Source organism: Ambystoma mexicanum, chromosome 2p (genome assembly GCF_040938575.1).
Source record: "Ambystoma mexicanum isolate Mex_15411 chromosome 2p, UKY_AmexF1_1, whole genome shotgun sequence".
Lineage (NCBI taxonomy): Eukaryota > Metazoa > Chordata > Amphibia > Caudata > Ambystomatidae > Ambystoma > Ambystoma mexicanum.
The window spans coordinates 146,768,989-146,781,943 of NC_090923.1; the positions used below are offsets into that span (position 1 = coordinate 146,768,989).

The 12,955-nt window shown below is 47.9% G+C and overlaps 1 protein-coding gene across 4 annotated transcripts in view; it reads right to left on the reverse strand.

The window, feature by feature from the left end:
- The window catches only part of SLC41A3 (solute carrier family 41 member 3), an 864,281-nt gene that overhangs the window by 529,117 nt on the left and 322,209 nt on the right, over positions 1 to 12,955 (reverse strand). For all 4 annotated transcript variants that reach the window (XM_069643389.1, XM_069643390.1, XM_069643388.1 and 1 more), the window contains one exon: positions 12,089 to 12,233. In XM_069643389.1, the coding sequence (XP_069499490.1) occupies positions 12,089 to 12,233 (145 nt within the window). The remainder of the gene's footprint in view (positions 1 to 12,088; positions 12,234 to 12,955) is intronic.

Genomic DNA, 12,955 nt, shown 5'->3' on the forward strand with positions numbered 1-12,955 from the left:
CTAGGATCTGGTCACCCTCCTGCAGGAGCCCATTGCTTTTCCCCGCTGTGTCAAACAGCACCCTTTTCCGTACTCGCGCTCTGCTTCTGCCCACTGTGGAGGCTGCGCTTGAGTCGCGGAACTTGTTCTTCTTCTTTTGTGCACTAAACTGAACTGCCTGATTTCCCTCGAAGAGCTTCTCCTTTTGCCCGTTGGCACCAGCGCATGCAGGTACTTTTGAGCACAAGGCTCCACTCTTCGCAGGGCTCGGACTTCCATCTAGTTAGGTGCCTCTGAAGGCGAACTGGGTCTAATCATTATTGCGCACTGCCTGTTTTCTCTCCCTTTTAGGTGGACTACACATTTCGTGCATATAACGCTTGAGACTTGTTGTATTTGTATATATATTGTGTTGATATGGTATGTGTTGGTTTACTATCGTTATATTGTGATTTTCTCGCTACGGTCATTGTTTTAAAGGCCTTGAAATAAATGTGTATATATTTTTAATATAACAACTGTTTGGAGTAGTTTGTAAGCGATCTTGCTTTGTGTGCTCATTGCGGGCTTTCAGTCACCCTCACCCCTCTTGAGACCTAGTCTTGACCGCCGCGATCGCTACCTTGATTGGTCTGGCTCGTCCAGAGGTTATCCTGTTCCAAGTAATTAGGTTGGCCTTCTGAACTTCTGCGCCACCAGGACAGAGTTCAGAAATCCGTCTTCACAGGGGGCAAGACACCCGATTGAGGTCAGAACAGACCACAGTAAATTACGCGCATTACAGTATTCTCAGACCCGGAATAGTCGACAGGCACGTTGGGCACACTTCTTTTCGCCTTATGAGATTGTATTTACTTTTATTCCCAGAAGAGCCAATCTTAAGGCGGATGCTTTGTCCAGAAAGGATTATAACTCCTCTACGCCTTTCCGATCAGAGCCTTCCCCCCCCCCCCCCCCGAGTCAAATTTGTGCAGGTGGTTACCACATTTCTTCACAATGTGGCAAATTCGACCTTTCAATTCATCCAGTTGAATCCTAAGTTTGTGTCCATTTGGAAATGTACCTTGTCCCAATGATGTGCTTATAAAGACAAGAAGCTCTTTCTCCCTTCGGTGGAACGAAGAAGAATGGTTCTACATCTATGCCACGACTCCTACCTAGCTGGTCACAGAGGTGTGACTAATACCAAGGAATTGATCCAGCGAAATTTCTGGTGGCCGGAAATGACTCGAGACATTACAGACTATGTTTCCGCTTGTGCCATATGCTTACAATCTAAATACCCTTGGTCTGTCCCTTCAGGTCTCCTATCGGTTATGCCTGTCCCTAACCGTCCTTGGCAAATGATTTCAACGGATTTTATTGTTGAACTTCCATTGTCGGACGGTTGCACGGTAATCATGGTCACAGCCGATTACTTTACAAAATTGGCACATTTTGTTCCACTTCCTCGGATTCCCACCGCAGCCCAGATGGCAAAGATTTTTCTTTCACAAATTTTCTCTCTTCACGGGCTTCCTGAAACAATTTTTTCTGATCGCGGTTCGCAATATACTTCTCGATACTGGCAGCAGGTATGCAAGAGTTTGAACATCTCCCAAGCGTTAAGTTCAGGGTTCCATCCACAGACGAATGGTCAGACGGAACGTCTTAATCAGACTCTGGAGGGATATTTGCGTTGTTACATTGCTGCCTCGCAAGACAACTGGTGTTCCTTGTTACCCTTGGCTGAGTTTGCCTATAATAACTCTCGTCACTCTGCCTTGGGGCGCAGTCCTTTCTTTTGCTCCTACGGTTATCACCCTATGTGTTTTCCCAGTGGTCCAGTCTCCTCGTTCAAGTTTCCCGATGTGGACAATCTCATTGATACTATTCAGACGGGACATCGGACAGCTAAGACCTCTCTTCTGGAAGCCCAGGCCCGTGTCAAACGCTTTGCTGATAGGCATCGCACTCCGGCTCCGAGATTGGTGCCGGGTAATTTAGTTTGGTTGGCTTCACGATTTCTGCCCCGACATCTGGTGCCTTCCAAATTGTCCCCTAATACTTCGGTCCCTTTCCTGTTTTGCAACGATTGGGATCGTCTGCTTACAGACTCAAGCTCCCTCCGTTTTGGTCCAGGATTCATCCTGTGTTCCATGTGTCACAATTGAAAAGACGTTGTTGATCGTTTTTCCCGAGTAAGAATTGGTGCCCCCCCTCCTGTCGTCACTCCGATGGGTCCCGAATATGAAGTGGCTGGCATCTGCGATTCTCGTCTTTTTCGGGGACGTCTGCAGTTCTTGATTGACTGGAAGGGGTATTCCCCGGCCGATCGCTCATGGGAACCTGCATCAGCTGTTCATGCTCCAGATCTGGTCCGCCAGTTTTTTCGATCTCATCCGAATAAACCGGGTGGACCGAGTCGTTCGAGGGGGCATACTGTCACACCTCTCCGAAGGCGTTGGTCCTTGTGGCATCGATGGACCTTGGGACGGCGGGTGTCGGCCATTTTTACTGGCAAGATGGCCGCCGCAACTAAAGATGCGGGTCTAGATGTTGCACGCCTCAGTATCCAGGAAGTACCATCCCCCTACCCGAGAAAAGGTTTATCTGTTCCTGTGAACGACGCACGGATGCGTTGTTACTCCTCGACAGCGCTCCGTGAGTTTGCATCTAGGATCTTCCTGATACGTCTTGCATATTACTAACCTTTCTGTATCTTAAACAATCTTTATCCTATCTCGATTTCAGTGCCTACCGTACCACGTCTCTGTTTCCTGACTCCCCGGACTCCAACACTTTCTCGCTCCAAACGGCTCACCGGTTCCTCTCCGGAACGCGGTAAGCGACATTCAGACTCTCCGAGATCCGTCACTTTGACACAGATCCTCCACCTTCCGGATGTCTCCATACTCAATTACCTTCTCCCTTTTTTTACATCTACAGACATACGCGACACAGGTACTGTACCCGTTCGCTCCAAACCCTTCACTACTGACTCAACTCCAAGCTCCGTCCTTCTTTCTATCCAGGTAAAAGATTCTCCCGTGGCCTCATCCCGATTCTATCCAGTCCTCTTACTCGTTCTAATCTCACTATTTCATGCTACCCTAGGGATTCTCGGAGGTTTCCGGCTGTCATCTTTCCTCGTATCCCACTCCTGTTTAAGGGTAATCTGAATCATACTCTCTTACATTTCCACCTCTCACCTACCTGCAAGTACTTACCATTTTCTTTCTTTTCAAGACCACCAGTCTCCGAACTTCACCTGAATCTCCGCTGCATTGAAGACTACTTTCCCGCAGCCGTCGACACTGGGTTTTCTTCCCCAGAGGGTTTCCCTGAGATCTGTTCTCCTCTATGGTTTTCTAGTGGGGAGAAGGGGTATCTGGGGGGCTTTTCGCATTCGTCCCCCCTGTTGGAACAAGCAGATTCTTCCCACTAAGGTCGCAGTCACAAGGAGAGGAAGAGAGGTACCGGTGAGTCTTTGGGATAACCTGCCAGTTAAGTGTTTATTTCTTCCTGTGAATTATCACCGACATTACAGTTGACCATCCTGAGCTGCAGTCTTTACTGGCAGAAGGTGGACCCAACAGGGCAGACTTCAGTAAGGGGCAGAGAGAATGTCCAACTCTGGAAGGTATTTGCCAACAGGCAGCTTCTCAGGCTAATGGGCAAGAGCCTGGAAAGTATAGGTTACACTGGGAAGATGGCCTCTTCTACAGTGAACCGACTGAGTCTGCACCTGGAGACTACAAGCGGCTTGTAGTAACTCAAGAAAACAGACAACAGTTCTTGCAACTGGCCCATGAGATTCCTTTGGCTGGTCACTTGAGTTCCAAGAAGACCAAGGAAAGGCTCTCACACTACTTTTATTGGCCAAAGATGGGGGCTGAGGTTAATAAGTTTTGCAAGAGCTGCCATACCCGCCAGACATCTGGTAAGGTTGGGTCCAAGAATGTGGAACCTTTAGTGCCGCTCCCAGTTGTGGGAGTCCCATTTGAGAGGGTAGGGATTGACATTGCTGGTCCCCTTGATCCCCCCACCTCCTCAGGCAACAGGTTTATCCTTGTTGTAGTAGGCCATGCTACTAGGTACCCTCAGGCAATTCCTATGAGGACTGTTACAGCTCAGGCTGTGGCTAAGGCCCTCCTTGGTATTTTTACCAGGGTTGGGTTTCCTAAGGAAGTAATCTCTGACAGGGGGTCAAATTAATTTTATGTCCCACTACATGAAAGCCATGTGGAAAACCTGTGGAGTTACTTACAATTTCTCTACCGCCTACCACCCTCAGACAAATGGGTTGGTAGAAAGGTTCAACAGAACCATGAAGAGCATGATAGGTGCTTTAGAGGATCCCCTTAAAAGAAAGTGGGACCTTCTATTGCCATGCCTTCTCTTTGCTTATAGAGAAGTCCCTCAGGAGGGAGTAGGTCATTCTACCTTTGAACTTCTTTATGGCCATCCAGTCAGAGGTCCATTGGCCCTGATTAAGGAGGGGTTGGAGAGTGCTCCTTCCCCCAAGCCAGTCAGAGTGACTGACTATGTGATAGGTCTCCGGAGGAGAATGTCACAAATGATGGCAGAAGCAAGTGATAACCTGAAAGCTGGACAAGCTTTGGTCAAACATTGGCATGACCAAAAGGCTAACATGGTTGAGTTCACTCAAGACCAGCTAGTTCTAGTTATGATCCCAACAAGGCAGAGGGCCTTTCAAGATAAATGGATGGGACCCTTCAAGGTTGTGGGTAAACTTGGAGAGGTGAACTATCTGGTGGACTTGGGCAATCCCAAGGAGGCTCCCAGAGTCTTCCACACCAACCGACTAAAGCCTGGAGGCGTATGTCTCCAGGCCTGAAGTAGGAGCCTTGCTCCTAGCTTCAACAGAAGAGGAAGAAGAGAGTGAAGCTCTCCCTGATCTCCCCAGAGGCTTACTCTTGGACGAAAAGATTGAAGGAGTAAATATATCTTCGAATCTGACACCTGAGCAACAGGAAGAGTGCAAAGCCATGTTAAATCAGTTTGCCTCTCTGTTCTCTCTTTCACCAGGCTTGACGTCTTGGGGACAGCATGATATACTCACTGGTGACTGTCTGCCAGTCAAAAGCAGAGAATATAGAATGTCAGAAAATGTAATGACCACATCAAAGGGGAGTTCAAGAAGATGCTTGATCTCGGGGTAATAGAGCCCTCTACTAGTCCATTTTGTTAGCCCAGTTGTGTTAGTACCAAAGGCAGGATACAAAGAATTGAGATTCTGTGTGGACTACAGAGCTCTTAATGCAGTCGCAAAGACTGATGCCCACCCTTTGCCAAGGACAGATGAGTTGGTGGACAGACTTGGTTCAGCCAAGTTCCTCAGCACATTTGACCTTACGTTAGGCTATTGGCAAATACTATGCCAAGGAGAAGACTGCATTTTCTACCCCAGTTGGCTTATACCAATTTAAGGTTATGCCTTTTGGATTGAAAAATGCACCTGCAACATTCCAAAGTATGGTAAATCAGGTTCTGGCTGGGATGGAGGATTTCTGCATGGCATACTTGAATGACATTGCAGTATTCAGCCAATCCTGGGACGAGCATGTTAACCACCTAGGACATGTTTTGCAGGCTCTTGGACAGGCCAAATTGACCATAAAGGCAAGTAAATGCCAAATTGGTCAGAGTAAGGTGGTCTACCTTGGGCATGAGGTAGGAGGTGGAGAAATAAGGCCTTTGCTCAGGAAGATTGAAGCTGTGCAAAATTGGACAACACCTACTACTCAAACCCAGGTGAGAGTCTTCCTAGGCCTCACTGGGTATTACAGGAATTTCATAGAGAACTATGGGACCATAGCTTATCCACTGAATGTAATCTCCTCTCCAAATTTCCAAAAAGAGCTCCCGACTACCACCAAACTTTCATTGTGCAGACAGATGCTTCAAATGTAGGTATAGGTGCAGTCCTTAGCCAACTGGATGAGAAAGGTAGGGAGCACGCTTCATCAGCAGAAAGCGGAAGGATCCTGAGACAAGGCGGGCAACTATCGAAAGAGAATGTTTTGCTATTGTGTGGGCACTGAAGAAGTTTAGGCCATAATTGTATGGTTCTACTTTTGTCATTCAGACTGACCACCAACCCTTGAGATGGTTGATGCAAATGAAAGGGGAAAATCCAAAACTATTGAGATGGTCAATCTGCCTGCAAGGGTTTGATTTAACCATTCAGCACAGGTCAGGGTGTCACCACCAAAATGCTGATGGTCTCTCTAGGATGTATGTCATCGAGTAGCGGTATAAGATTCATCCAGGAGTGGATGGATGGAAATCCTCCTGTCCCTTAGTCTGGGGGGGGGGGGGCCAATGTTAGGGAGAATTCTCTGTAAAGGCTAATTTTCCAAACCTAGTGAGTGCCCCAGCAGCTTTGCTGGATTTTTGGGGTTTATTTTTGTCTCCTGCTAAGAGTGAGACTCTTCCTCCCACTCTTAGACATGATTTAAGGTGTTCCTTTGACTTTGTATGTGTTCTATGGGCTATGGGGTCCTTTTCCCCATAGGGTTTCATGTGTTTTTGATATGTGGGCTACACAGCACCCTCTGTGCAGTAACCCAGGGGTGTCGTAGCGAACCCCAAACATAGACTCCATACCCTGGGACTGACTACTGTCTCCCAGGGCATGTAAAGGCACCATTGGCTTTACTAGTCTCAAATTGTGAACAGAACCAGTACAAACCATCATATTGTGGACGTACTGGTCGGGGCAATTCGATTGCCCCGGGGTCTGTTGTTCGAGTGGGCACTATCCAGTCCCCCCCGACCGAGTTTTGGCTGGTGGCAGTGGATACTACTTTTTATATTCGACCGGGAATATATTCCTAGGGGATTTTCCCATTGTCCGAGGCTACCACTTTTTAAAATAGCCTCGAACATACCGCCGGTTTATTAAATTAATATAAATTCACCAGTTGGTATTTTTTGCCCAAACTTGGTTCCAAAATGGCTTTTGTGTTCGCTTCTGTGACTCCAACCCAAGTCGAGCCCTTTGTTCCACTTTTTGGCAGGCTTCTCCACAGAAGCCTCCAAAAGTGGTGCCACTCTGTCTGGGTACCACGGGGGGTGTTGGAGGGGGTTTAGGCACCCTGGACTGAGTTGCCTCTGCAACTCAAGTCGCACTCTTGTGTGATTGGCCCAAGTGGTGAGTCGCCCGGCTCACCACTTAGCATGTTTGAGTGACAGCTAGACTGAATGAATGGGGGTTTTCTGCATAAAAGCAGGGCTTTGGGGACTGGAACTTCAGAAGTCGCCACAAGACCTAAAGAATCCGAGGAGGGAGAAGCCGAGCCGACCTGCAACGACGACACCACCGGTGGAGCCCTGCTGAACCATCTCACCACTTTTCCCGACGACAGAGGAGATCTCCAGCCCGGAGAGTCTTCTTCCTTTGACTGGTGGAGATAACCAGTTTGCCCGTCTTTTCGCCTTCCTGGACCATCTTGTGGCCGCCTTGCCTGTGCCAAGCACCCCGGCAACCGGAATACCACGGTTTACCAATACCGCGAAGAAAAGGGTGGTACCTTGTAACCGGGAAACTCTGCGGCTGGTTTCTTCCCTGGCAGTGCAACGACCTTTAGCTTTCCTCCACGTCGAGACCTCCTCTTCCTCTGGACGAAACACCGACTTGCACCCGCTGCCAGGAACAACTGCCCCCGCTGGAGCATTCTTCCCATTTTCAGGTACTGTGTCCCGCCTGGCTTCCTTTGCGACAGATCGTTCGGAGTGACAGTAAATCCTCGACTTTCTAACATGGGTTAGCCTGGGGCCTGTTAACTAACTTTTCCTGACTTGATCTCAATCTTTTGTGAACTATTTCCAAAGACTCTTTGAGCATAACCCCACTGTGTGATCCTAGGCACATTTCGCTTGCTCTCTCTCTAAGAGTGGGCCTGGCATTTGAACTTCCTTGCTATCCAGTAGACTTTGCCTAACCTGCCTCACTGTGGTTCTTTGAAAAGTATTGAGATTTGTGTGCTTTCATAACTCTGCCTTTTTCCCTCCCTTTTTAAATAACTTATTAGAGTGCCATCTTATGTTAAGCGCTCACCTCTGTCTGAAAATAAGTGGTGTTTCTCAGTAAGACTTGTCTAATAAGTAATTAGGGTTGTATATATATAATCGTGACTGTGTGTTGAATTTACTTACCTTTTTTTGTGCTAGTGTAATTTACAAGTGTGTCTTTAAATAAATAATTATATACTTTTACACCAAAGCTCTGGTCAGTGTTTGCTTGTGCTACTGTATCTCTGTACCTATTGTGTATACTCTATATACTGCCTAACTCATCTTGAGAGAAGTCTGACTGCTTAGCCACAGCTACCAGGTAAATCTGTGTGGTACAGACTGCTACCGATTGGGTTTACTGCCAACCACCTGTAGTCTTAAATCTTTTGCAGTGGTCCCTAAGGGAGCTGCACAGGTTTCTGCCTAACACTCGACGGTGACGTTAGCCGAGATGGAAGCCGTCTTGACTCACAGTACCCTCTGCTGAGAGACATTTTTTTATGAAGCAGCTGAAGCTGGAAACGAAGATATCATAGATGAGGAATACGTGGAAGGACACAATCCATTTGAAAGAGGCTGTTGCAGTAGTCCAGCCTGCAGAGAACCAGGGCTCTGAAGACAGTGAGCTTCTGGGTGAAAGTGAGAAAAGGTACAATATCTCTGAGGAGGTGCAGCTGGAAGGAAGCGAGAAAAGGTAGAATATCTCTGAGGAGGTGCAGCTGGAAGTTGGCCTTTTTGGCAAGGTCTATGATGTGGCGAGAGTAGGAGAGAGTGGAGTCGAAGATGATACCAAGAACAAGAAGGCGAGGGTAGAGTGCCCAAGCAGGATGGCCAGAGTGAGAGAGGGAAAGTAGGATCAGGAGTCCCAATGAGAAGGATCTCTGTCTTTGTGGCATTAAGGCAAAGTTCGTTGGAGGCGCACCAATCATGAATCGTGGATAGACAGTCAGGAATGAGCAACGGAAGAGAGGAGGCTGAGGGAAGCCTGTAAGAGAGCTGAGTGTCATCTGCATTACACTGAAAGTTAGAAGAGATGGTGGAGATCAGGTGGGCCAAAGGGGCCAGATAGACATTGAAGAGCCAGGGTGAGAGGATAGAGCCCTGGAGAACACCACATATGGAGGGAGAGAGGATGGATAGAAAGTACCTAAGTTGGACCTGGAAGGGACGGTCCAGGAGGAAGGAAGTCAGACATGTCTGGGCCTGATCCATGATGGCAAGGTTCACATGGAGTCAGTTGATCAGGGTGGCGTGATTGACTGTGTCGAAAGCAGAGGAAAGGTCAAGGAGGATGAATACAGAGAGAGAGAGAGAGCTGAGGTCGAGGTTAGAGAGCAGATCTTTACGAGTGTTCAGTAGAGCAGTTTCCATGCCTCAGGCTGCTCTGAAGTCATGGAGGCAGCCAACAGATTCAGTGTGGAAGGTAAGCTGGGAGATGGCCAGCTTTTACAGGAGTTTGCATCAGAAAGGATGATAGAAATCGGGTGCTGGTTGCCAGACAGGTAGGATCAGCAGAAGGTTTCTTTAGGAGGGGGTGCTCAAGGGAGTGCTTGAGGAGAGAGGAATATGATCCAGTGGTGAAAGAGTGATTACAGAAATGGGCCAAGGCTGGAGCGAGGGTGCAATATGGTCCTTGATGGTTCTGGAGGAGCAGGGAAGCACATGTTTGGACGACACTTTCATTGATCGGAATTGTCTAGAGACAAGAGAAGGAGGAAAAAGGAACAGGAGAGGGAGGGGCAGCCAATGGGGGCCTGAGTGAGAAAGGGGGAGAGGAAGAGGAAAGCGAGGATAGTATGTTCTGCGTTTTAGTGGTGAAATGAGAGGACATAGCCATACAGAGGTCATGGGAGGGAACAGGGGAGTTAGAGACTGCAATAGGATTGGCCAGCTCATTGTAGATTTTAAAGAGTTTGGCTGTGCTGTTAGAGGACGCAGAGACGCAGGTTTGGATATGGGCCATCTTCTTGGAGAGGACAGAGACTCTATATTGCCTTTGGAGCAGGCGGCAGGTCAGTTTGTCGGAGGATTCACCAGAAGCCCTCCACTTCCTCTCAGCCACCCTGCACTTGCTTTTCAGGGCAGCGAGGTCCGAGTCGTACCAAGAGTTGCACTTAGAGGTAGGCTTCAGGTGGATTCTTATGACAGGGGCAAGGATGTCCAGAGTGTTGGAGATAGAAAGATGCAGGTTAGCAAGGGCTGTGTCAGGGTGCGAGTCAGCCGCAGGAGCAGGAGGAGCAGAGAAAGTAGAGGCAAATGCACCCACTGACACTCGCTTCATGGGCCGAATGACCAAGAAGGGCAGTGCTGGGTTAGGCTTTGCTTGGGGGACAAGAAGTTTCTGGCGAGAGGAGAGCACAGAGTGGTCAGTCCAAGAGAGAGGAGTTGTCAGAGGTTAGGGAGGGGGATGTCTGAGGAGATGAGAACATCCAAGGTGTGTCAGGAAATTGTGTCAGACCAGAGGATAGAATGGAAAGGGAGAGAGAGTCGCATAGGATGCGGGATAGCCCAGAGAAGGGATTAGAAGAATCCAGGTGGATGTGGAGGTCTCAGAGGAGGAGAACCTAAGAGCTTGAAGGTAGAAGAGAAGAAGAAAGATCAGCCCATTCTGAGAGGAACAGGGTGACCTGGCCAGGTGGCCTGTAGATGGTGGGAACAGTCAGAAAGAGGCCAGGAGAGATAGCGAGCCTGCAGACTAGGCCTGCGTAGGAATGACAGAGGCAGGGATCCACTCCAGAAATATCAGGGCCACGCCACCTCTGGGCCGGTTTTGTCTGGGCTTGTAGAGGATCTTTTTGCCCTCAGGGAGGAGAGTGTCAAAACTCTTGACAGAGCTGGCCGTGAACCATGTCTCGGTGAGAGCGAGGACATCCAGGCCAAGGTCTTAAAGGAGGTGGCAGAGGTCAGAGGAATGTTTGACAGAAGAGCGAGAGTTAAGAGTAGCTACATGGAGCAGGTTGCCACATTTGAAAGACTTCTGGGGTGGGGTGCAGGGGTGAGGCACAGCCAGCAGAGGTGGTAGAAGGGCCTGAGAGTGGGCAGAGGCTATAGAGAGAGGTGGCAAATGGGCCAAAGAGGAGGAAGAAGATGGCAAAGGGGCCAGAAAGGTGTTGGATGGAGTGGCAGGAGAAGGATGGAATTTGATTAGATGCAGGAGATGCCTATCAAGAAGGAGGAGATTGGACTGAGAGCCCTGGACCATGACAGTACCATTTAGTTAGACATTGATGATGGTCTTGGAGGTATGGAGAAGGCCATGAGGGCCTAACACTGCAGGCCACCATTAATGGGAGAGGAGGAGAAAGGAGAGAGAACAGATACCATTTGGGAGGTCCTTAGGTCTGTAGAAGGAAGGACAAAGAGTATGGCGGTGAGAGTCTGTCTGGAGGAGGCACTGATGTGGGTATCAGTGATAGGGAGGACTGGGTTGGAGACCAGGATATCACTCTTGAACTTTTGTCTTCCAGACTTAGTGAGAGGGATAGGATAGGAAATAGAGTAGCAATTTGAGAAGATGGAAGAGATTGAGAGCACCATAGGGAGTGCAAGGAGGCAAGAGGGGAGAGTGAGGGAGGAGAAGAAGCACAGCCCACAGCCACGCATCACAGTGAGCACCAGAGGGGGAGGGTTCACATAGAAGGAGGCACACAGGAGGCAACAAGTAGGCAGCACACCAGTGGAATCAGTATCAGGGTTGCCGTAGGCTGCACAAATGCCCTTGCTACTCTGTCATTGTTTTTGAAAATGTAGTGTTTTTATTATGCAAAAGGTTCTGTTCCCATTCATGTAGAGTACCCATGAGTGTTGAGGAAAGGGGATAGCATGTACAAATATGATCTTCCAAAAGAGCTAGCATGATCTTTGTTTTAAGGGCACACAAAGAATGCTAATTTAAATACAGTAACTGAAAGGATTTCCAGATTGTTATTTGATCACCTTGCTCCTTTGATATTTGAGGTGCAGTTTCCACACTCAAAGTATTTTAATGTAACATTTCTATGAATATGCACTATTAATATGGTTAATGCTGCATTGCTTTACAAAAACTCCAGGTTAAGAATCAGTGGCAGTGGGCTGCCCATTTTACCAAGAGAAAGAGCTGCAATAAAGGCAGTGGTCACGCTGCTCGCACACAGCACTGCTGCCTGGCCCAGATCCACGTAGCCTTTGGATATCGCTCCCAGAATGACTGCTGCAACAGCGGCTAGCAGTCCCACAACGGTGGCCTGCACCTACAAAGTAAACATCAAATACATTCAAACTTTGTTTCAAAACATCAGATATGACTGCAAGTATCCAACATATGTATCTTTGTTGCATGCACCTGTTGCACATTCACACACTTGCGCATTTATTTTATGAATTACATCACATTACTTTACTACCTAAAGGTTCCCACTGATTTAGAGTGTTCAGGAGTTGCAGATACAAACAAGCAGGTTATTTGTGCGCCATACAAACACCTTATGTGTAATTTAAAACAAAGTGTGAATTTCACTCAGGGGACTGGCAACCTGTGCACTTCCATGCATCTTAGCATCAAAACTGTACTATTTTTACTATGAAAAAGGTAAGGTTAGGTACGATTTTTACAAATGTGAATATTTTTTCTGAACTGTGTCAACCCTAGAATTCTTTTCTTGAACCTGGTGATTATTTTTCATTTTCCCTAGGTTAGTGGGAATCTTTTTCCCCTCTCACCCCTTTTACTCCTATTATGGGTGACATTTCCATGTCCCGCCATACTGTGTGATTGGAGTTATAGTTTCCTTTTGGGCTTAGGCTGGGTTGTCCCTTTGGGCTTCTGTTTTTAATTTATTTTTAATGTACTTGGGTGAACTACTGTTCCCAAGGGGTAAAGTGGAATTTACATCCCCTTTACATTTTATATAGTGAGCCAGCACACCCCACCTTATGTGGAGTGCTGGGAGATACACTGTATTCCATTTCTCAC